At 33.4% G+C, this 25421-nt stretch overlaps 1 protein-coding gene across 5 annotated transcripts in view; it reads left to right on the top strand.

The window, feature by feature from the left end:
- The window catches only part of LMBRD2 (LMBR1 domain containing 2), a 42138-nt gene that overhangs the window by 10378 nt on the left and 6339 nt on the right, over nucleotides 1-25421 (top strand). For 2 of the 5 annotated variants that reach the window (XM_014559678.2, XM_032470978.1), the window contains 14 exons: nucleotides 2050-2145; nucleotides 4671-4838; nucleotides 5736-5946; nucleotides 11627-11701; nucleotides 14161-14274; nucleotides 14643-14826; nucleotides 15436-15617; nucleotides 16161-16294; nucleotides 17722-17827; nucleotides 18653-18750; nucleotides 20208-20311; nucleotides 21493-21539; nucleotides 22859-22964; nucleotides 25032-25158. In XM_014559678.2, the coding sequence (XP_014415164.1) occupies nucleotides 2050-2145; nucleotides 4671-4838; nucleotides 5736-5946; nucleotides 11627-11701; nucleotides 14161-14274; nucleotides 14643-14826; nucleotides 15436-15617; nucleotides 16161-16294; nucleotides 17722-17827; nucleotides 18653-18750; nucleotides 20208-20311; nucleotides 21493-21539; nucleotides 22859-22964; nucleotides 25032-25158 (1752 nt within the window). Of the gene's footprint in view, nucleotides 1-2049; nucleotides 2146-4670; nucleotides 4839-5735; nucleotides 5947-11626; nucleotides 11702-14160; nucleotides 14275-14642; nucleotides 14827-15435; nucleotides 15618-16160; nucleotides 16295-17721; nucleotides 17828-18652; nucleotides 18751-19230; nucleotides 20181-20207; nucleotides 20312-21492; nucleotides 21540-22858; nucleotides 22965-25028; nucleotides 25159-25421 lie in introns of those variants that run through there. The other 3 variants (XM_032470961.1, XM_032470971.1, XM_032470985.1) reach the window with 2 other exon arrangements.

The raw sequence follows: 25421 nt of genomic DNA, 5'->3' as shown, positions 1-25421 counted from the left end.
TAAGATAGAGTTTTCTTTGGATATGTGCCCAGGAGTGGGATTGCTAGATCATATGATAACTCTATTTTTAATTTTTTACGGAACCTCTATACTGTTCTCCATAGTGACTGCACCAGTTTACATTCCCACCAACAGTGTAGGAGAGTTCCTTTTTCTCCACACCCTCTCCAGCATTTGTTATTTGTAGACTTTTTGATGATGGCCATTCTGAGTGAATGTGAGGTGATACCTCATTGTAGTTTTGATTTGCATTTCTCTAATAATTAATGATATTGAGCATCTTTTCATGGGCCTGTTGGCCATCTGTACGTCTTCTTTTGAGAAATGTCTATTAAGGTCTTCTGCCCATTTTTTGGCTGGGTTTTTTTGATACTAAGCTATATTGTATATTTTGGAAATTAATCCCTTGCTGATCTCATCATTTGCAAATATTTTCTCCCATTTTATGGGTTGTCTTTTTGTTTTGTTTGTGTTTGCTTTGCTGAGCAAAAGCTTTTAAGTTTAATTAGGTCCCATTTGCTTATTTTTGCTTTTATTTCCGTTACTCTAGGAGATGGATCGAAAAAAATATTACTGTGATTTATGTCAGAGAGTTCTGCCTATGTTTTCCTCTAGGAGTTTTATAATATCCAGTCTTATATTTAGGTCTTTAGTCCATTTTGAGTTTATTTTTGTATATGGTGTTAGAGAATGAATCTAATTTCATTCTTTTGCATGTAGCTGTCCAGTTTTCCCAGCACCACTTATTGAAGACTGCTTTTTCTCCACTGTATATTCATTGTAATTTTATTGTATATTCAAATTCAATTTGATTTGTTTAAAAAGTCAGTTTTTTACCATCTGGATTTTATATTTATTAAAGATTATCTTCATTCTTTACTCACCTCCTCCCCTTCATCCTTTGCTAGTAGACTTTTAATTACCTTGTATTCTATTTAAATTTAAATCTTAAATAAACTTTAAATATTTATTGGTGCACAAGGCCTTTCAGTAGGGGCTAATGAGAAACTTGAAGATGACCTGATTTTTCAGTCCCTTACTAAGAATGTGACTTCAAAAGCTATTTGTCCTCTCAGCCTCTCTTTGTTCAAAAAAAATGGGGACATGCATTTTCTCATTTGCCTAATTTACGAGGTTGTGATAAAGGACAAAGAGGTTATTCTGTATGTAGGATATTCCTTTCATATTGCACATCCTTTGAAATCATTATAGTTTTAGACTGAGAATAAAGTTCAAATTATCAAAAGATTATGTTGAATTTATATCAAACTTTCAAGTGAAAAATTAAGAAATATTAAGTATAGCTTTTACCAGTGCTTTAAGTAGTATTTCCATGCTTCTTTATGTAGCTTTTACTTATTTATTTTTAGATCTAAGCTGGATATGGGTGACTTTAAAATGTAGATGTTACTCCCTCTTGAAGCACCATTGTGAATTTTTTGGTGAAAGCCCTTGGACTAAAGAATAGCCTTACAGTCTAGGAAAGCTGAGTGTTACTGGAAGAATCTATGGTCAGATACACATATCTTCAGAAAATTCCAGCAGAATTATTTATATATGCTGACATCTATCTCCATAGATATGGTACACTCACTGATTAGTTAGGGTTCCAGTTTCTTTAGGATACCTAATGTCATTCTCTTCCCCCACCATAACCAACTCCACATATAGGGTGAGTATTTTAAAAGTAATCATCAACCTTAAAGATAATCAAATCAGAGGTTTGATTTCATGATGTATTTCCTTTTAAAAAACTGTCACATTACTAGACTACTAGAACATTGTCCTCTTTTCTACTCAGTGACTAAAAACACTGAAAGTTGAAAATTTAAATGCATTCCTCTTTAGAACAAACTGTTTTGTTCCCTTTGTGTGTCTTATTTTAGTTTGACAATCAGCTTTGAGTTTTAAGTTTTCTATGAAATTGTACAAGTTAGAGTCAGTAATTTGAAATCTGAATGTAAGTGAACTTTGCCACAGACAAATTAGTTATATAGTTCCTTTAAATAATCATTTATGATTAATTGGCTTTAAATTGTTATTAAATAGCCAACATCCGTGTTTCAAGCCATGGAGTTACATTCCTGATGGGATCATGCCAATTTTCTGGAGGGTAGTATATTGGACATCACAATTTTTAACGTGGTAAGTTGTGTGAAGGATAAAATTTTTGAAATTTTAGCTAAATTTTAAAAGGTGGTTATTTTTTCAGTGAACTTTCATATTTTAGAATTTATTCCTGTCACTTATTTTTTTCCTTAAATCTGTTTCCTCTCGCTTTCTGCTAGTTCAAATCTCATATCTTAAAAGAAATGAAAGGAAAAAACCAAACAAGAAATAAAAAACAGAAAGAAGAAACTCTCCTTATTACCATTCCCTTCCAGTTTTTGCCTTCCCTCTTTACCTTCTTCAAGCCCCATTATTATGTGAAACTGCTCATGCTAAGGTTATCGTTATCCCCTGGTTTTCTTTCTATGTCCTTACCCCAACATTCTGAATTTCCTTTGTGGATTCCATTTCTGTGGCCCGTTTCCTAAAAGTTGGTGTTCCCTAGAGTCTCATCTTTGGTCATCTTGTTATCTGACTCCCTCAATAACTTTAATCATAGCCATAGTTTCACTGACCCGTGTTGCATTCCACATTTTTCTTTCTACTTGCTATAGCTTTGTCTTTCTGCTGTGCTCCAGACTCATACTTTATCCACTGCCTACTGAGCGTTTTATATATTATGCAAGTAACAAAGCTCTAAAACTAAAGGTAGTGAACATTGCAAGAGAAAAATCACACAGCAGAGCATAGTGCCCCTATAGTATGTTCATGGAACTCAACTGGGCCCTCAACAGTGCCAGACTTTCATCCTTTTTTCTTCTGGTCTGCTTGCTCTTCATTCTCCACAACAGATCTTTCCAATCACTGCAAACTTCGGCTGTTCCCTACATCCTAGAGACAGTCACCTTCTCTCCTGCCTCCCTTACTGCCTCCCAATGAGAAAAGAAGTCATCAGGTGGCAGGTCTTTGCAGCTTCTCACCAAGAAACCTACCTACTACCCACTTTCTTTCTGCCGCCCCAGGAATGAAAGAGTCACTCTTAAAATTAATCTCTCTTCCTGAAATATGGACCCATCTCCTTTAGCTCTTGTTACCTATACTTACAGCCTCCAGTTTCAACCTAGCAAGCAGAATTCTCTCATCCTTAAAAAAAAAATACCGAAAGTCTCTCAGATGACAACCCTTTCCAGCTTTCTGTCTTCCTCCTCAATGATCTACTTCTTATCATAGCTAAAAATTTTTAGAGACTTTTTTTTTAAGTGTAAATTAGTACAGACAAGTTTACAGGTTGTTTAGTTTGACTTTCTTCCAAGTGAATACACCCATATAATCAGCACTCAGATCATGATACAGAACACTAACAATCTCCTCAGAAGCTTCCCTCATACTTCTCTCCTGGTCATTACACTCCACAAGGTAAACATGATTCTGATTTCCATCAACATTGATTAGTTTTGCCTGCTTTTGAACTTTATAAATAAGGAGTTACATAGTAAGTACTTTTTTTGCCTCTCTCTTTTTTTTTTTGCTCACATATTTGGAAGATTCTTCTATGTTGTATTGTATGTCTCAGTATTCTTTTCTTTTTCACTTCTGTAAAATACTCCATTTTATGAATATACCGTGGTTTCTTCTACCCAACCAAACTTCTTAAGTGACTTGTCTATATTTAGTGTCTCCATTTGCTCACTGTTTACTCTTTCCTCAACCGATTGAACCCTATTTTCTACCCTTCCTTCTCCACTCACACATACAGGCTCTTCATTTACTTGACCTGTTGGCAGCATTTGATTCTATTGTTTTCTCTCTCCATTTTCAAATACTTCTGGTTTCTACTCCATATACTCCTTAGTTTTCTTCCATACCTCTGTACTTTTCTGTCTCAGTCTGCTTTACTGGCCTCTTCTTCTTTTGTCTATCTTACCTTTAAAAGTTGATATTCCTCAGAGTTCAGTCTCAGTTATTTACTTCTCATTCATTCTATATATTCACTCTTCCAGATCTCATCTACTGATGTTATTTCAGTACCATTGTTATGGTGATGACTCCAAATCTGTGTATATTTCTGATTCTTTCTCATGAACTCTGAACACATCCTTTGGGATGTGTCGTAGCTACTTCAAAATCAAAATACTGACAACCAGCTTTCCCCGCTTCTGCTTCTTACCACACCACCATCACTTACCCTCTCCAAATAGTTCCAATTTTTTTCCTCTTTAAGTCCATTCTCCATGTTGAAAACTTCAGAAAACTAAAATTTGATCATATCTCCTTTCTATTGAAGAAAACGATTCCTCATTATTTTTAGATGCAATCCAAATTTCTGTAAAAGTTTCAAAGGCCTTTTTTTAGATTCATTATTAGTTGCTCACACTGTTGTACTCTCTGCTGGTCATTGTGGCCTCCTTTTGCTCCCAGGAATATGCTTTGCTCTCCCCAAAATTTAATATTAAAATTATTCAGTCACCTATCATAGTTTGTTCAGTATTAATAATTACTCAAAATCATACTTATTCATGAAAAGAACTACACATTAAAATTGAGATTCACATATTTCTGTTACTTTGAGATTATACAGACATATCAAGTGTTTTTTAATCATATTTTTTCTAACCTTCTAGGATTCTGTTACCTTTTATGCAGTCATATGCAAGATCAGGAGGGTTTTCCATCACTGGAAAGATCAAAACTGCACTGATTGAGAATGCAATCTATTATGGCACCTACTTGCTAATTTTTGGAGCATTTTTAATTTATGTAGCTGTAAACCCACATTTGCACTTAGAATGGTAAGAAAAGCCATGTTCTTAACATTGTTTCTGTGTACATTTGCACTTTTAAAAATTGACTTTTATCTCATATACAAGTAAACAGACTTCATTGAGAAGCCTTTCATTATATGTTTTATAGATTCCCCCAAAAGAATATCTTAATAATCAATATTACTAAGGTGGAAAATATGGAATAATATCTTTCAATATACCTACTAGACGAAGGACTAATGCTTCGTCTAAGAGCTATATGTTAAAAGTATTAACCCTCATGATTTTTTTATAGACTTTCAAATCTTATATATGACTAAATACCTAGATTTCTTTTTCATTGGAACTTATGAATACTTTTTCTTTTGTTCTGAGTATAATTTGATGGCATATTTCTCTTTAACATTAGATATAAGCATTATAAGATACTTGTGATCTGTAATATGTATGAAGAGCCGTATCTGAAAAGTTCAGGAATAGAGTAGTAATGATAATCCTTACTATTGCGTTCTTGAGATTTGTGGGTCTTCCTCAACACAAGTTAAAATTTTTTTAGGCTTTAAAATTTTTCAGGCTTCTCTTGGTTAATGTTGAGTAAGAAAGCACCTAATGAAAAATAAATTTTCTTCAGGATAATTTTTGCCATGAATTATCCTAGAGTCTAATTTTAACTATAATAGAAGCGTTTCCTGTGTTAAAGTCTATTTCTGCAGTCATACTTTAACTTTCCTTTTAAACAGACATTATCTGCTGTTACTAAAAAAGTAGCTGAGGATTTGAAGGTCAAATTTTTTCATGTAAAAATCTAGCCTTCCATTAGGGCACTTTTCTGAAAAACTGTCTAACACTAGTTAGTTTCATTTTACATTTTTTTCGGAAAAAATAATCTGTCTCAGCTATCTGCTTATGTTTTCTCTGTCTTAGGAACCAGCTTCAGACAATTGGGATAGCTGCTGCAAATACATGGGGCCTATTTCTTCTTGTGTTGTTGTTGGGGTATGGCTTGGTGGAAATTCCTCGATCATACTGGAATGGAGCAAAAAAAGGTTATCTACTTATGAAAACTTATTTTAAGGCAGCCAAATTGATGACAGAGAAAGCAGATGCAGAAGAGACTTTAGAAGATGTCATGGAGGTAAGCAAGTTTAAACCTTATATTCAACACTGATCATGTTGTGCGTATCTCCTTTTGGCGACAGTGTTGGTTCTCTTGTTGCTAGCACACTAATGAGCTTTGTACTAAAAATTTGGTCATGTGCAATTCTTAAGAATATTTCATGCTTTCAAATGATTTCTTATTGGCAGTTTGGCTTCATGAGATATCTCCATCTTCTAACTGACAAAGATGCAGGGAGAATGTATTCAACAGTGCACGGTTATGCTTGCTGTCTTGGGAAAACTTTTAATAGTTAAAAGACTCAAAAGTTTCCCAGATTAGATGATGAGTTACATGGTTACCGTGACACAGTAGAAGTGAAAATAGCAATCAGAGGACACTTCTTCCTGAAGGTTTGACCTAAAGTAATCCCATCAAGTCTGGAAACCTCTTTAAAGAACGATTTGCATGGGAATTTGTATCCATAAGTTTTGTTTCCTATCTGTTATCTTATTAAGGCACTTCATTTTACTTGTAAAATTCATATAACTTGAACCAACTTCATAAAGTTGTTGAAAGTATATATTTCAGTAATATACACCCCAGAATTGCAGCAAATTGTAAAATTTTGCTGTTAAATAATAATTTGGTTATTGATTTTAAAAGGGATTATCATGATCACCTCAAATTTCTCTCTTCTGGGAAAATATGCTATTCCAATAATGTTATTCTTAAACTTAAAACCTTACATTGAAGGCTTTTATTCATGTTGGAGTAAACTCTAAAATGTAGTAATGTGGTCTACCACATAATTTGGCCCACATTTAGCTCTCCAGGTTTATCTCAAGCCTCTGTCTTCTGCACACCAGTCAACTTTGGTTCCTCACACTTAATAGTGGTGATGATAATAGCAAACAAGTATGTAGACTTAATATGCTTGTGATTTTCTAAGTACTTTATAAGTACTTCATATATATTAATACATTTAATTCTGAGGACAACCTTATGAGGGAAGTTTTTTTAATTCTCATTTTATAAGTGAAAATGAGACACAGAGTGGTTAAGTAAGCTTTCTATATTTACACAGCTACTGAGCGATAGAGCCAGGTAGTCTGACTCTAGTTCATACTTTAATAGGGGTTGGCAAACTTTCCATAAAGGGCCAAATAGTAAATATTTGAGACTTTGTGTATCATGTGATCTCTGCTGCAATTATTCATTCTGTCTCTGTAGCATGGAAGCAGGTATAGTTAATATATCAGTGAATGAGCATGGATGTGAACAGGTCATGGGCTGGATTGAATCTGGTTTGCCAACCCTTACTCTTAACCATTGCATTCATTGTCTCTCCTTTCTGTCTTTGAGTATGCTGTTCCCAGACTCTTGGAATGCTCTTTTCTCCAGTCTCTTTAGCTAATTCCTACTTCATTTTCAGGTCTCAACATAAATGAGAATTCTTCAGAGAAGCCTTCTGTGTTAGCTTCCTGGGGATGCTGTGACAAAGTACTGCAAACTGGGTAGTTTAAACAACAGAAATGTATTGCCTCACAGTTGTGGAGGCTAAAAGTCCAAGATCAAGGTGTCAGCAGGGTTGGTTCTTTTAGAGGGTTGTGGGGAAAATCTGTAGCATGCCTCTCTCCTAGCTTCTGGTAGTTTAATGACAGTCTTTGGTATTCCTTGGCTTGCAGATCTCTGTCTTCATATTCACATGGTATTCTCCCTGCATGCCTGTCTGTGTCCAAATTTCCCCTTTTCATAAGGACACCAGTCAGATTAGAGGTCACCCAACTCCACTATGACCCTATATTAATTTAACCAATTATATCTGCAACAATCGTATTCCTAAATAAGATTACATTCTGAGGTACTGGGGCTTAAGACATCAACATAAGAATTTTGGGAGACCACAGTTTGACCCATAACATTTTTCTTGGTCTTTCAGTCTCCTAGATACTCAGCAACCATTTTTAAGTGCATGAATAAATGAACAAAAGAATGTATACTGATTCTTTGGTTATGGTTGAAAAATTTTATGTTGACTTTTCAGCATTTATTTATAAAATGCAAGAATTATAGCAGAAAACATTGATTCAAAATATAAATCTCCTATAAATAGTATTCTGTTATATTTTCTCAAGCCTATGATGGATATTATTATATTTTTCAAAAGAAGATTATTATGTTTGGTAATTTTTATATTTTATATGTTTGAAAATATTTGAAAATTTGAATTTTTTGAAAAATATTTGAAACTTAATACTTGGTAATAAAATAATTAAAAGATTATTTAAATTTGATAGTGTTCACCTCAAAAGTTGGTATTAATATTAAATTCAATTGTTTCAGATTTAAGGAATATAGATTTCACCAGTTCTCTCAAAATTCCTTGTATAAATTAAGTCCAGTTTATTATTCGAGGTCTGGATTTTGCTAGGAGGAATCATCAGTGTCTGAATAAAGATAGATTTTGTTGTTGTTGTTAAATAGGAGCCCTCTACTTAGGAATAGGATATAGAAAATTAAGGACTTCAGTTGATGCCTTCTTTGCTATTTTAGTGTAGGTTAAAAATGTGAAGGATTTGAAAAACTAAATAAGAGAAAATTTTCCACGTAAATAAGAAATCACTCTTTATTGAATATATTTCACATATAACATTGTATAAATTTAAGGTGTACCAAGTGTTAATTTGACACATTTTTATATTGTAAGAAACCACTCTTTTTCTTAATGGTTGTTTTGAAAATAGCAGCAGGTCCACATAGATAGCAAGAGAACTCCGGGCCTTTTTTCCTCCCTCAAAATAACGCATGATTTATCAGACGTGCATTTCTTTATTCATATATTTCAAGGGAATTTGGGATCCCTTCTGTTTTTCTGGATATCTGAAAATTTATAAACTTGTAGAGAAAATTTTTTCATCATTTAATAGTGATTTCTTGCCATGTTAAGTGCTATATGGAATTGATCATTAGGACACTAACTGCCTAGAGTAGAAAATTGTACAGTCCCTTATAGTATATGATAAATGCAGTGTGAATGATACATGCTGTAGTGCAGAGAAGTTTCACTTCTGAGTTGTGATCAGAAAAGGAGATGAAATGGGGGAAGTAAAATATGACCTGAGCCTTGAAGGATGGATAGAATTTTCATAGCTGACAGAATTCTAGTCAGATATCAAGAGGTTTTAAAAGCAAATTAATTAAGCATAAGGTTTATGTTGGAAAGATAAAGCTTGTAAGGTTTGAGAGATAGTTTTTAGCCAGATAGCTGGGCTTTGAATGTCAGAATGAAAAGTCCAGGCTGTGTCTTGAAAGCATTGAGGAATCATTGACACCTTGCACGCAAGGCAGAGACATGATCCATTTTGTAGTTTGGATGACCAATTTGATGGAGGTGTGCATCAAATAAAGCATGGAACCAAGAATATGAATAATTTAGTTTGAGAGAAAACTTTTAAAATACACTGCTTTTGAATACATTTTTTAACAGATCATAAAGTTCAATTACCTAGGGTTTTTTTGGTAGTTATTAATTATGTTTTCCAGCTATCCGTAAAATCTCCCAAATGCAGTTTTATAAAACTAGCGTAGTGTTTCATATGTTTTCTGTGGAGTGAATGTATACATCTGTGTGTCTGTTACTTTTCTTTGAAGCATTATTAAAACTTACAAGCCATGTCAAACCATTCAAAAGGATTTTTTGCTACATGGTCTAAGAAGTCATCTCTACCTTCTATCATTTTTCAAGGTAGAGGATTTTGGAGAGGGAGAAACAGGCTACTTATTTTCACTGAAAATTGCCCCTCAGACTGACTTAATGTTTTTTTTCTGGTAAAGAATTGATTAGGCACAATAATGACAGAGTTCAAAGTTATATTATTTTATATAAGGAAAGTAAGCTAGTATTTCAAATACTGTCCACGCTTTATAAAAATTACAAACTTTTGAAAGAAACTTAAATTTTTAAGGTATAGTAAATATCAGTAGTTAACTATTTCAGTTCTTGTTTTTGTTTAATATGCTGAAGAATTTAAAGGAAAAATGGGATCTTCATATATAATATATAATCAGAATGTATTGTTTATATTCAAAGTTATGCTAACAAGTCAATAAAACTTTAAGGCAACTTAGAAATGTAACGTGATGATGCTTCGAGCACGTTTTAAAACCCCAAGTCTTGTCATTCGCATTTTTAGGCCTTACTCATTGACCTCAGAATAAACTCTTGTTAAGGCCTTCTGAAGTGCTTTGCTCTTACTTCTTCAACCTGATCAAGTGCTGCTCAGGCCCTCACTCTCCATTCCTTTTAGTCACGCTGGACTTCTTTCACTTCCTTGAAACTCCTTGTTCACTTCCACTTGGAGGCCTTCGTATAGTACTGTCCCTTTGTCTGGAATATTCTTGCATCTTCCGTTGGTTGGCTGATTCCTATCCTCAGTTTGGCTTTTTATCTTAGTTTAAATAATCAGAAAGTCTTCCACTTTAGATTATACAGCAATTTTTACACGATTTCTGTTTGAGTAATGTCTGTTTTCTTCACTAAGCTAAGCTCTTTGACAGGAACAATGTCTTTTGGTACAGATTATTCATGAGGTCTGCATGTTTTAAATTTTGATGGATATTGCTAAATTATCTTCCAAATAAATGAGAACTGTTCTCATTTTAAAAATTTGTAATTGTTTCTAGTGAACTTGTATATCTTTTCAGTTACTTACTAGCCAATGGCATTTCTTTATCTTCCCACTTTTCTATGGATTTGTAAGAGCTCTCCATATGTTAAGAATTGTGATTTTTGTTATATAAATTACATTTTTTCATAACTTTGTCTATATGCCAGATGGTCTCCCTGCCTCCAGTTTTGCATCCCTTAAGGCCATTCTCTGCCCTAAAATCAAAATGTTCTTTATAATATCCTGGTAGGTTCACTCTTGCCCCTTAGCCGTTGAACATGTTGCTTCTTCTTAGAACAGTTGTTCCAATTTTTTTGAAATTTCATTAGTATTATGGAATATTGTGACTCTTTGGGAACTACTGGTTCTAAAGATTCCCCTCCCTAACCCCTTTATGCCTTTCACACTCATTAAAGTGTTTGTTTAATTATCTCATCACCACACTGTAATCTTAGTGAAAAGACCTGTAACACCATGTCTTCCCACCACACCCTCCAGTGTAGATTGTGGTGACCTTTTACCTAGCACAGTGCTGGCATATAGTGTATTCTTAACTTGAAAAAAAAGTATAGTGAGTCATTAGTTGTGACTGCTGTAGAGTGCTCTCTCATTGGAAAGGAACAGGTGCTTTGTGACATTTTAGCCTATTCTCCTTTGGTTTCTTCACTGTACTTTAGATAATGAGATAATTGAGCTTGATGAGCAAGGTAGAGAACACAGTCCTGTTCCCGTAGAATTGCAAAGTTTGCCTGATCCTTCATAGCTTTTTATAATGCTTATTCATCTTGGTTTACCAAGTAAGCAAATGATAAGGCAGCAAATCTAGAAAGTAATGAAAAGCGTGAGGGTATAGCTATAGCTGTTCTATAACTTTATGTTTTGACTTATGTTCTTAATAACTTTTATTCTGTGAATGAAACTTTGTGTGAGTAATTTGGGTTGAAACTAAACTTGTGAGAATATATATATATAGTGCCTGCAGCATCCTCATTAGAAGTGTCTAAACTATGGAAATGGAAATACTTTTATTTCTCTTACTGTTTTTATAGGAAGTTCGTAAAGTGAATGAGAGCATCAAGTATAACCACCCATTGAGAAAATGTGTGGACACAATACTTAAAAAGGTAATTAAATTATATCTCATCTATTTTCCTTTGAAATATGTTTATGTGATATAACATCATAATAAAAGCATCAGAAAAAAAAGTATGAGAACAGCCCATGATTGAAGTCTTCCAACTGCTTTCCATTTTCAGGGAAATATTAACCATAGCCAGTAGTAATTTGTTCATAGAATTTATACTTTTTTAATTATAAGCTTAACCTTATTTACTGGCAGTATTTTCCATTAAAATGTGGCTATAGAGGTTATGTAAAGTAATGAATAATTTCCATGACTTAGTGATGGAGATAGACCTTTATAGTTTATAAAAATGTCATTAAATGTGGTCTCTAAAGGCATATCTCCTGTAAGAAAATAAACTATGACCTCAGTGATCACTTTCAATCAGCCTTCTACATGTTATTTTGTATTTCATATTTCATAGAATGAATGAAACTGTGAGATATTTAATACAGATATTTAATAAGAAACCATACAGTTAAGGTTTTGATGTATTGGTATTGCATTAAGGATATTAAATATACTTCCAAAAATGATTATTCCAGGAATGAGTTCCCCAACTGTCTTCTCTGCATTTACAGAACCAGTGAACTATTCCTTTTTCTGTATTTAATTCGATTTATTTATCTTTAAAGATTTGTATGTTTGTCTTTATTTTTTTATTGAGGTAACTAACATTGATTTATAACATTATGTAAGTTTTCATGTACATTATATTCTTACTTCTGTAAACCCTGCAACATCCTCACCACCAAAAGTTTATTTTCCATCTGTCACCATACAGTTGATCCCCTTTACCCATTTCACCCTCCCCACTACCCTTCCCCTTCTGGTAAGCACTACTCTGTTCTTTGTATCTATGTATTTATTTTTATTTGGTTTGGTTTGTTCATTTTTTTGTTTGTTTATTGTTTTTTGTCTTTCTCTATCTGTCTGACTTATTTCATTTAGCATAATACCCTCCAAGTCCATCCATGTCACAAATGGCAATATTTAATTTTTTATGGCCAGATAGTATTCCATTGTATAGATACCACATCTTTTTTATCCATTCATCTCTTGATGGGCACTTAGTTTGTTTCCCTATCTTGGCTATTATAAATTATGCTGCAAGGTGGATTAGTGTTTCTTATTCTTCAGATAAATACCCAGATGGGATAGCTGGATCATATGGTAACTCTATCCTTAATTTTTTGAGGACTCTGCATACTGTCTTCTGTAGTGGCTGCACCAATTTACATTCCCACCAACAGTATAGGAGAGTTCCCTTCTCTCCACGTCTTTGCCAATACTTGTTATTTCTTGTCATTTTGATAATAGCCATTCTGACAGGTGTGAGGTGATAGCTCCTTGTGGTTTTGATTTGTATTTCTCTAGTGATTAAGTGATGTTGAACATCTTTTCATATACTTGTTGGCCATCTGTATGTCTTCTTTGGAAAATCTCTCTTCAGTTCCTCTGCCCATTTTTCAATCAGGTTATTTGTTGTTGAGCAGTATTAGTTTCTTTATATATTTTGGATATTAACCTCTTACCATATGTATCATTTGCAAATATCTTCTCCTTTTTGGTAGACTGTCTTTTAATTTTATTGATGATGTCCTTTGCTGTGCAGAAGCTTTTTAGTTTGATATAATCACATTTGTTTAATTTTGCTCTTGTTTCCCTTGCCTGATGAGACATATATAGAAAGATATTGCTAAGACCAATTTCAAAGAGCTTACTGCTTATGTTTTTTCCTAGGAGTTTTATGATTTCAGGTCTTACATTCAAGTCTTTAATCCATTTTAAGTTGATTTTTGTGTATGGTGTGCAGTAATGGTCTAGTTTCATTTTCTTTGCATGTGGCTGTCCAGTTATTTTCCTATATTTTAATCTATTATATTGATTATTAGCTAGTGTTCCTTTTGGTTAATATGACAGTCTTGAAAATCAAGTCTCTAAGTGTTTCTCTTAAATTTGCTACCTTTTGAGACCTATTGAGGGAGGTTAACTAACTTACTCAAGTTCATATAGGTATTACATGACTGTTAATAGTGGGGCAGATGACTCCAAATCATCTGTACTATGCCCTTCAGAAATTTAACATCTTGGATTTGTTGTGATTCTTCTTCATTCTTTAGCTAGGAAAATAAATGACATTTTCAGTAGGTGCCTACCTAGAATAATCTTCAAATGCTAGTTGCTTTATGTAGGTAAGATACCCTGCCCTACCCATCACCACCTAGTGTATCTGAGCATAAAGATTAATATTAATAGAGGTAGGAAGAAACTCAATGCATCTTAAAAACCATTTTCAAGAAAACATCAGCAACTAAAAATCCGACTATTTAGAGATACCAATGAAGGAAGATGTTTGTGAGAAAATTAGAAATGTCCAAGAATGACAGATTTTTAATCAAAATAACATTTTTATCTTCTTGCAAATAAGATTTCTAAAGATCTACCTGTTCCTTTCAGTGCCCTGTAGAATATCAGGAAAAAATGGGTAGGAACATGGATGATTATGAAGATTTTGATGAAAAGCGTAATGCCTATCCAAGTGAAAAAAGTCTGGTAAAACTACATAAACAGGTAACTCTGTTAATTATAGCCATTTTACCTTCTGACAATTTTAGTTAGATTCATAGTTACTGCCCACAAAAAAAGAAATTTTGACTGAATATGTATTAGAAACTTCCTTTGATCCTGTCCTTATCATCATTCTTTGAAGTGTTTGAACTTTGTGTTTCTCGGCAAGGGCACTGTTGGCATTTGGGGAGGGAGAATTATTCCCTGAGCATAATTACATATATTTGAGAATATTAACATCCTTGGCTCCACCCAGTAGATGCTACTCACACTTCCCCACTGTTGTGACAACCCAGACATGCTCCTTAGTGGGGAGTTGGACTGCTGTTGGATCAGAACACTGACGGGTATACCCCTATTCTCTTTTCTAGGTGATTTATTCAGTTCAGAGACACCGCCGAACTCAAGTACAGTGGCAGATTCTTTTGGAACAAGCATTTTATCTAGAAGATGTAGCAAAAAATGAAACTAGTGGTACTTGTCAGTTTGTTCACACCTTTCAATCTCCGGAGCCAGAAAATAGATTTATTCAATATTTTTATAATCCTACTATTGGTATGTAATTTGATATAAATTTCAATGATGATTTTTCTGAAGGGTAGTATATTTTTTTTTACCAATGCAGAGTTGAATTGCATTTGTGTCATTTAACTTATACTAAGTGGTAATATTATATGTCTGATAAACTTCCCTCCCAAAATTATTTTACTTGTCATATAACTTATTATCTGTCAGTTTCCACTGTTACTTCACATATAACCGAAATTCTATGCAAAAATATATGCAGTATATCAAGAATATTTTATATACATATTATGTATTTGAAACAATTAGAATTTTAAGCAATTTTAAATCAGAAGCTTGGCTCTCATCTTTAGTCTTGATATACTACTAAAATGTTCCCCTAAAATGTCCTCTTTGATTATTTACATTTATTAGTCTATTTGCAAAACCTACATTCAATAGTCATAATTATTTTATTCTCCTTTATGATTATTTAGTAAATTTTCTATAAATATTATCAAATTTAGTGTGAAGAACTTAATGAGAATACCACAGTGTCACAGTATTAGAACTTCTGTTTACCTTATTTTTTCAAAACACCGTGAATACGCTGTTATTCCTTTATGGTTTTCCTAATCATTTTTTTCTTTTATCTTCCAGAGTGGTACTGGGAGTGTCTTTTGCGGCCGTGGTTTTATAGGATACTTGCTGTGGTGTTGTCCATCTTCTCCGTGATTGTTGTGTGGTCAGAGTGCACATTCTTTAGCACTACACCTGTCTTATCCCTCTTTGCAGTTTTCATACAGCTGGCCGAAAAAACATACAATTATATTTATATTGAGGTCAGTTTACTTTATATCTATCATAAATAAATGTCAGTTTATAGTGTAATTCTTAACTGTTGTATCTTTTCTCCATATATTTCTTTTAGTAATAATGAAAGCATTGAAGTTTCGCACAGTGTTATTATTCAGACTTCTAAAAATGAGCTTCAACATTTTTCTCAGACTATAGAAACTAAGAACTGTATTTGAGGAGAGATGAAAAGATGCAAAACATTGCAAAATATTTTTATGAGAATACCTTGATCCTCTTTATGCCAATGAAGCTTCATAACTTCATGTGAAGAGTTTCCAAGGGAATGGGAGAACAGGCTCACTTCAGGAGGTGGATTTGAAACTTATGGATAGGATGTGGGACTAATTGAGATGTAGATTTTTTTCATAATTTCATTTTCTTAGGAGTTTAAAAAATTGTGACTATGCTTAAATTTTAGAATGTCAGTAAATGTTAGCTGAAATTAAAGTACAGGGCTTGTGATTGTACACAAAGTGCTGAAGTCTTTTAGTCTTACACTGGGTTTTTTGTTTCGTTTTTTTGTTTAGATTGCTTGCTTCCTTTCCATCTTCTTCCTCAGTATCTGTGTTTATTCTACTGTGTTCAGGATTCGTGTATTTAACTATTATTACTTGGCTTCCCATCATCAGACTGATGCTTACAGCCTTCTTTTCAGTGGCATGTAAGTAGATTGTGTTAAGAAACAAGAAAAATGTCTCCATTGCATGTATTTTCATGGTTCTCTCTTTTATTTCTTATTTATGGACCTTCCACTAGCACCTGTATTTCTATGAGCTAATTGATTAGGTTTTAGTATTAATTAGATGCTTGTCGATTGCTAGCTAAATTCTGCTTGAAGTTTAAGGTTAAAATAGGTATGCTAGATTAGAAAGGAAAAGAAAGATATAGTGAGCCTGGATTTACCGGTTAAGAGAGTCAATAAGTAAGTTAGTAATGACAGGAACATTTGAGAATTTAGAGATGAAGGTAGACCGAGAAAGTATTCTGAGATTCGGTGGCCTGGAACTGAATTATGAAGGACTAAGAACACCAAAAAGAATACTCTTTGCTAAGAACTTTAGCAGAGGTTTAGAGAGATGGCTCTAGCTTGGACTAGGTTGCACAATCTATTATTTGTCCATGTTGTTAAATTAGTCATACTAGGTTTTTATAAAAGCCAGATTTGGGGAACTTCAAGAGAAATCAATATCTGAAGCATCTCTAAGACTCTTTTTAACTTTTCCCACAAATAATTAGAGATTCAAAGCAAGTTGCAAGTATAATACAAAGAGTCCTATTAACCTTCACCCAACTTCCCCCAATAGAGACATCTTATGTGGCGTTTGTACTATATCAAAACCAGGAAATTTACATTGATACATTATGGTTAACTAGATTACAGACCTTATTTAGTTCTCATCATTTTTTTATCCTTTATTCATTTGTGTGTGTGTATGTGTGTGTGTGTGTGTCTGTGTCTGTGTCTGTGTGTATTAGTGTAGATTCCTGTAACCACAAGCACAATCAAGATACAGAACTGTTCTATCACCATAAAAAAAACTCCTCACATTACCTCTTTGTATTCATACCCTCTCATCATTTTTATCTCCAGCTATGTTCTCTTTTTATCTGGTCAAAACTGGGCTCTAACAATTATTTATACCTATAGTTGTCAGAGTGACATACTTTGATACAAGTTTGGATCTTTTATGTACTGAATTCAGTTCACCTTGAGGATGTTACTGTTCTTATCATGCTATTGAGACAGATTGCACAGATGGTAGACTTGGAAGAGGTACATACAAAGCTCCTCTACAAATTGTTCAGATAAAGCAGTGCAAACACCACCAAAGGAGGTGTCCTGAGGCTGGCATTTTGTCATGTAGGTGTTGCTGTTTTTAAGGAGGATGTGATTAATAGGATATTCAGAATGTCTTCCAAGTAAGTAAGGGCAATTCCGAGTTAGAATTCAAAATACAAATAGATGAGAATAATAGTTACAATGATCTACAATGTTCTTAATGTATTTCAACATAATATAAAATGTATTTTGCTGCTTTATGATATATATATAATCTTATGTATTGTGTTTATAAATGCTTATTGCAGGTTATTTTGCCGTTTGACTCCTCCTTTATGTCTTAATTTCTTGGGTTTGACCCATATGGATTCATCCATCTCTCACCAGAATACACAGCCAACTGCTTATACATCTGTAAGTATGTTCAGAAAAGAGTTCTTTAGATTCATTATCTACATGGGATGCTATTATTGTGAAATTTATCTTTAATGCTGGCAGAAAAGTTGTGTAGCATTATTAGATCTTTATAAAATAACTAAAACTTTCTTTCAAAGAGTTATATATGTAATTACTAATAATTGGATAAAAGTGATTTTAATAAAAAATTATTTTTTGAAACAAGGTCCTATTGTATAGCACAGGGAACTATAATCAATAGTGTGTAATAACCTATAATGGAAAAGAATATGTATCCACGTATGTGTATATATATAACTGAATCACTATGCTGTACACCAGAAACTAACACAACATTGTAAATCAACTATACTTCAATTTAAAAAATATATATATATATTTTTAGGTTGTCCAGCTGAGTAGTATCAGTAGACCTGACCTATAATAATATTAACTTTTCTGTTTATGGTCTTAACATATTTGATGATTTTCAGTAATAAATATAAAATATTAATTTCATCTAGGAGAAAATCTTAATAAATAAGCAAATTAAGATATAATAGACATATATAACATTGTATTAGTTTGTGTACAATATAAATTGATATATGTATATGTTGTGAAATTATTACCACAATAAGTTTAGTTAATATCCATCACCTCACAGTTAGTTTCCTTTTTCTCTTGTGATGAGAACTTAAAAATTAGTCTATTTAGTGCTTCGTTTTTTGAAAACTCCAAATTTATTGATATAACAGTTTCTGGGCAAATTTTCTAATGATGAAAATGGATGGAAGATATAGAACTTGTACTAATTTAACTTAATTTTTTCTTGCTCCTCAGATTATGGGTTCCATGAAAGTTTTATCCTTTATTGCAGATGGGTTCTATATATATTATCCTATGTTGGTGGTAATTCTCTGCATTGCTACTTATTTTAGGTAAGAAACTTAACATTGCTTATTTTCCCACATACTCTTAGATTGATCTGGATATTCTTTCTAACCTTAAAGCTCTTTTAAATATTCACTGGTTGGATTTTGGTTCTTTGTTTTATTGTGGCTTTGGGGATGCTAGGGATAGTTTAAAGAGATTGCTTGAATGATTGCGTCAAGTTCTTCCTCCCGAGATATTGTCAAGAAAAGGGAGGTAGAGTTGTTCTCTTACAAGTATTTAGACTACAAAGTGATAGGGTTAATTACAGAATGTTAACTCCAAGTCCTGACCTTTGATACTGGCAGTCAATGTAGCTTATAAAACACCTCCATGCCCAGCTTATATCCAGTAGCATAAATTATTCTGAGGGCTTTTCCCCATGGTCATTTTTGGGTTTGTAGATACTTCAGACCATAGCCAGCACAATGGGTCAGGTGAGGAGCAATTGTAATCAGGCAGTACATATGAGGCTGCTTTTTCTATAGGATCAGAAAAAGTGGTAGAATCTTGGCAGAGGTAAGACTCAAAAGGACTTAAAGGACAGGTATGTTTGACTTCCTAGTGCCCTGTCTTCCCAATTCCACGTGTCAGGTGCCCTCATCCTGTACTCTGCCTATCCTCTTCACTGCTTATGTGCTCCATGACACACCAAAAATGCTACTTTAAAAAAAAATTTATTGATGTCAATCAGTTTGCTTTTCTAACAAAAATGAGTTTCATCTAACCACTTTTCATTTAAATCTTCCAATACCATTATATAGTTACCATAAACACTATATATGTACTAATATCAGGATATTGAGTAAACAGACAGGTATTGTTTGAATAAATTCGCTATTGAATTTTTAAAAACATCTATATTTTACCTTACTGTAAGTAAAGGAGCTAAAGGATTATAATTTAAAACTGTTAATATGAACTGATAGAAAATCTAATATTTTCAATTTTTTTTATGTAAAGTAGAAAAAAACAGAGGTTTATATTATGAAAATGGTGTATTAAAGGAAGAGACTAATCATCTTTTGGATGTCTAAAACTAAATTTTGATTATATGCTTTTTCACTTAAAAAGTTTATAAACTACAAACGGAACATTAGGAGCTTGTGTTATATAAATCATGTCTTATCATGTTAGTAGTTAGGTTGGTAAGATTAGCATCTCTTTTTCTCTTACTAGATTATTATATGAATCAAGGAATAGATGGGTGGGATAGTGCCTTGTCAACTATAAAAGGAAAAAATCTGGTTATGGTGCATACCCTAGTCAGTGGAGTACTAGGCATTTAAGCATCCTAGAAAGGGAAATAAGCACTTATTCAAGAAAGACAAATGTCACTCTATGTAACTTGACATGATAACTAATAGTAAAACATAGGTTTCTTTTGGGTGACAGTACTAAAGAATAATTTAAGCATTTACAGTGTAAAATAATGGTTATCTTTTTGAAAATCTACCTTTACTAGTTTGGGAACTCGTTGTTTGAATCTACTTGGTTTCCAGCAGTTCATGGGAGATAATGATATGACATCAGACTTAGTTGATGAAGGAAAAGAATTAATCAGACGAGGTAAGTTTGTCTTTTCAAATAAATGAAAGGAAAGTACTAAGACTCAAAATACAAAATTAATGTTTGTATAATTTATAACTTCTAGTTGATCTTAAGAAATCACAAATTAATTATTTTAGCTAAAATTCTACATAAAGCTTTCATAGCAAAAATAATTTAAAAACAAATGATTGTTTCATCTGTTTGTAAGAAATTCAGCAGAAATTATTAATATGTCCGCAACTAAATAATGTCCTTGTTTGGTATTAGAGTCATTTTCCTGTTTGCTTTGAAATTGATTTGCCAAGTTAAATACAATTATAAAACTTGTTAAAGAATCATCATTATTTTAATGCTGCATAGGAAATCATTCAAGCCAAGACTGGGTTTTAGAATGTGATGATCATTAACAACCTGGTAGAATATATGACACTCTGCTAGAATCTAATCTCAAAACTGACTGTACCAAATTTCTTGACGTTCAAGTGATGGTAGAATTGGGGGGAAAGAAGAACAAAACGTGAGTTTTAGGATGTTGGCTCTTAGATACCCTCCCTACCTGGGTCTGGGGTTCTTGTGTGATCTAACTTAAAAGTTAGCCAAATTGTGTTGTGGCTCTAAAATAAGCCAGTCTAGCCTTCACATACTCTCATAGGAAGGTAGTGTCTAGTTAATATAATAGTTCTACTGCTTTTTGAATTAATTAGACTTCATCTGGAATATAATGTCTAGTCCTGGGTAAGATTTTCAAGAGTGAGACTGATAAGTCAGAAGGAATTTAGAGAGGATAGCTGGAATGATGAGTCTGTAGGGCATATCTTATGAGAGAGAACCACTGAATATATGGCCAGAAGAAAGGAATGGAAAAGACTCTTATACAGAAAGAAGTATGAACTTAGTTTAGAAGATAAGATGTAACGAAAAAGAGAAGTTACAGAAAAACAAATTTTAAGTCACCATGGGGAAGAACTTCTTCCTCACTAAAACTAGATAGCGCTGAAAGGGCCATCTTCAACAAAAGTAGAGAAGGTATTCTCTGTAGAGTTAGGTGACCTGTAAGGTTCTTTCCAACAATAACCTATTACCTTTGACTCTGTAGTAATTTAAAGGAAATTGGTCATAGCCTGATACCTTTACTTCAGTTATTCTATATCTAATTAAATCATGTTATACCAAATTTGAGACCACTTTTCTGTCTCTAGAGAAGAGAAAAAGGCAACGACAAGAAGAAGGTGAAAATCGAAGAAGAGTAAGTACAGTACTTATTAAATTGCTGTAACCTAGAGATTAATGTGAAGTATCGTAAGAATTTTATTGATTTAGAATAATTGGCTAAAAGCCAAAGAATAGTAGGGAAGTGACACAGGATATATTTTTACAGAAAGGCCATTTTAATAGTTGCAAACATGCATGTGAGGTGTCCTGTCAGCCCTGTTCTAAAAAGTCATTAGTAATAAATTGCTTCATGTCTAACATCTAAGAGTTTCTTGTCTAAGGTAGGTGCTCAGTAAATATTTATTGAATAAGTGAATAAATTTATGTAATCCTGCTATTAAAGTGATTTTGATTGCTTTAAAATTATGCCTTTTTTTGTAATATGACATTAATTTTATTCCTCTTTAATTTTTCTTTAGTCCTTCATTTGCTGAGGCAAACTGACCTCCCAGAGAATGAAAAGGCAAAAAATGAGAAAAATCTAGTCACAGTTACCACAAATTTTCAACACCTGGGTGTGTCCATGCTGGAAAAGTGAAGACCCAGCAAACATGATAGTTATCTTTGTGTATTTTAGTGTGTGTCATGTAAGAGGAGACTCATTCTTTATTTCAGAAGGCATAACTAGGACCAAAGAGTGGAAGTTACTGGACAGAGTTCACCTCTCTATGAAAACTTCCATAGTTTACCAGAATTGCAATGGGATGACACATAGAAATTTCCAGGTCTTCTAGTAAGACAGCCAAATAACATCTGGCATGGTTATTTTAAATGAGATCCTGCACTGCACTGGAGGTTTAATTAGTACCTCTAAAATCCCTTTCAGCTGTAAGAATTTAATGAGTATAATTCCAGTGAATATGGTTTTAGCACAGTTAATATACAATGCCATATGTCATTATCTAATTATGTTTGTGTAGTACTCTTAATTCTGCTGTGAAAAATGACTTTTCAGGTGTCTAAGATTTGTAGTTTATTGGGGTGGAAGAAAATTTTGTTAACATCTCATTATGAGTTATCATAACTTTTATATGGTCAGGGTAACCTTACTATTATTTTGACATTTTAAATAGAAGAATTCAATAACTAAAAATAGTCATAGCTAGCAAAAATGTCTATAAATGTCTTCATTCAGGTTAAGTTTGGTGACTTAAAATCATGTTGAGATAAGAAAATTATTGATCTGAGTTTTAAAGGTACTGTTCTAATTATATTGATTATCTGATGACTTCCTGATGAAAAAGAAATTAGATCCTATTACTTTCTATATATAATCTAAATCTGTTAACACTGATGAATTATTTTCTCACTGTGAGTTCTTGTGTCGTATATTCATGTGTGTTTCTTTGCTAGGAATGGAAAGAACGTTATGGGCACAGTAGAGAAGATTCTACTAGGAACAGAAATGTTCATATTGACCCAAAAGAATCAAACTTCTCAGATATTAGTACCAACCGATGTAAGTAGTTTATTGTCTAGTTTTCTTAGAAATTTTTCTTCTTGTGCTTGCTTGCATAGAGACTGAGGATTAGGCTACCCATCCAGAAATATCTTTATAGAACTGTACACGTGGTTCTGCAGTGACTTTCCCTTCTTAACTCTCAGCATAGGGGGGGAAAGGGAAACTCACATATGCATTCTGGTAGGAGGAGACATCTGAGACATCAAATGAATAGTTGTAATTGTACTACCCTAAATAACAATTCTTATCCCAGTCATATTCTAGGCAGATACTGATTTCTATTTACCTAGATGTTTTTCTTTACTTTCCTATTAGTAGGTGTAGGATATTCAGCCATTTTTATAATAATTTACCGACTGGCCCATATATGTCAGGTACTTTCCCAGGAATACAAAGAAGATAAATTTCCACCCTTGGGATACCCATAATTTAGTGAGGGACTGATACCAGGCAGAGGACATTTGCTGGTGGGTTGAGTTAAGAAATCTCCCCTTGACCCTGCTACCTGCTTCTGGAAAGCAACAGGAAACCTGTTTTTGTCCAGGATTCAGCACTAAATAGAAGGCAGAGGTTGTTTGTCTTTGGGGGAAATGCAGGAATGCTCAGGTAGTATAAGGGTGCACACCTGATGCTGAGGGAACTTGGCTCAGAGGATGGAAAAAGAATTCTTTATTGGGAAAGGATTTGTTTTATAAAGAAATGCTGTTTAGAAATGAGTAGTACTTAGCCAGGTGAAGGTGTCTTTAAAAGGAAGAATGAGTGGCATGTGAGAACCTTTGGGGAAATTTAGGTTTTTCTCTGTGACTACAGCCTAAAGTATGAGGAGCCCGATGAGAGGGGAGGCTGCAGAGATAGTTGGTAAACAGGTATTATCATGCTCAGAAGTCTGGGTTTTATCCCAAAGATAAGATTTCAATCTAGAAAGAAGCATGATTTAGATTTTTGGTTTAGAAAGACAAATTTGACATCTATAAAAAGCATGATTTCCTGGGAAGTGAGACACAGAAACCAGTTTAGTATCTGTTTTAGTAATTCAGTCAAAAAATGATGAGGGCATAAAATAAACAGTGGCCCTGAAGATGAAGAGGAGAGGATGTGTTGGATGATATTTAGGGTAGAGGAAATAGAAGAAAGCTAAAGTTTCAGTTAAAACTCAAAAACAGAGGGAGGATGATGCCTGACATTTGGTAGGCAACAAGTGTTTGCTGATGAATGAGGGAAATGATGAAGGACAGAGTCCAAGATGACAAAAACGTAAGGTGTGAGAGATTGGCTTGCCTTAAGTTTTCAAAAAGAATTGTATCATAGTTTTATTGAAGCTATTGGACTGCTCAGAATAACATGAAAACTTTAGGTTCTTTATGAAGAAAACCTTATATCACATAAAGAGAGAGTTCTCTAGACCTGCATTGATCAGGATAGTAACCACTAGCCACATATGGCAGTTGAGCATTTGCAATATGGCTGGTACCCCATGTTGAAATGATAATATTTTGGATATATTGGGCTAAATTAAATATATTAAAATTAATTTCACCTATTTCTTCTTAATGTAGCTGGTAGAAAATTTAAAAGTAAATATGGGGCTTGCAATTTATTTCTGTTGGACATTACTGCCCTGAACTCTTGCCTCGTGGGAAAAAGACTCAGGCCTTTCTTGAAGCGTTTGAGTTGATTATACCTTAAAGAAAATCCTAGCTGAGAAATGAGATGTAACAGCCCTGGATTCACTGTGTGAAACCAGCTGAAACTAGATTTGATTTGAACAGTTTCACTGTTACGATACCATAGTTAAGTATTAATTCTAATTCATATTAAGTCTTTGCACTGTAGCTGCTTCTGAGCTTTGACTAGCTAAAGGGAGAACTTTTCTTTGTTATTTTCTGTCATACTATTTATCATTTTAATCTGATTTTAAGATAACCATGTAGTTATTTTTTCTTAATATTGTCTTCACTATCAAAATAAAGATTCTTTATAATCTTGAATTTTCTTTCTGTGTGTCCATAGATTGTGACCCACAAAGACAATAGTAAGTGGACTTTTTTTCTTCCTTTGCAGCAGCATCCAAATATACCAGATCTAATAATAGGAGTGAAAGGGACCGAATAGAACTTCTCCAAGATGCAGAACCTTTGGATTTTAATGCAGAAACATTCACTGATGATCCTCTTGAATCTGAGTCAGGAAGGTAAGTTCCAGCTGTGCCATTTTGGCTCCAGCATTCCTCTGAAATTTTGATAACGTTCTGCCTTGACAAGATAAATAAATGTAAGGAAAATACTCATCTTTACTACCAATAAAAAGCATATTAAGCAACCTTTGATACCTTTTTATACCTTCTGATGCTTTTGTAGTTAAGGAATAATAGCATACAGTGGTGGCAATTAAAAGTATCTTCATAAGCAACTAGTGGTATTATAAATAAGAAAGAAGAATTGCAATCAATTGGTA

The sequence above is a fragment of the Camelus ferus genome, chromosome 3 (assembly GCF_009834535.1).
Source record: "Camelus ferus isolate YT-003-E chromosome 3, BCGSAC_Cfer_1.0, whole genome shotgun sequence".
In the NCBI taxonomy this organism is placed as follows: Eukaryota; Metazoa; Chordata; class Mammalia; order Artiodactyla; family Camelidae; genus Camelus; species Camelus ferus.
The sequence above is the reverse complement of the archived record's forward strand: the minus strand, read 5'-3'. Positions and strand labels throughout refer to the sequence as shown.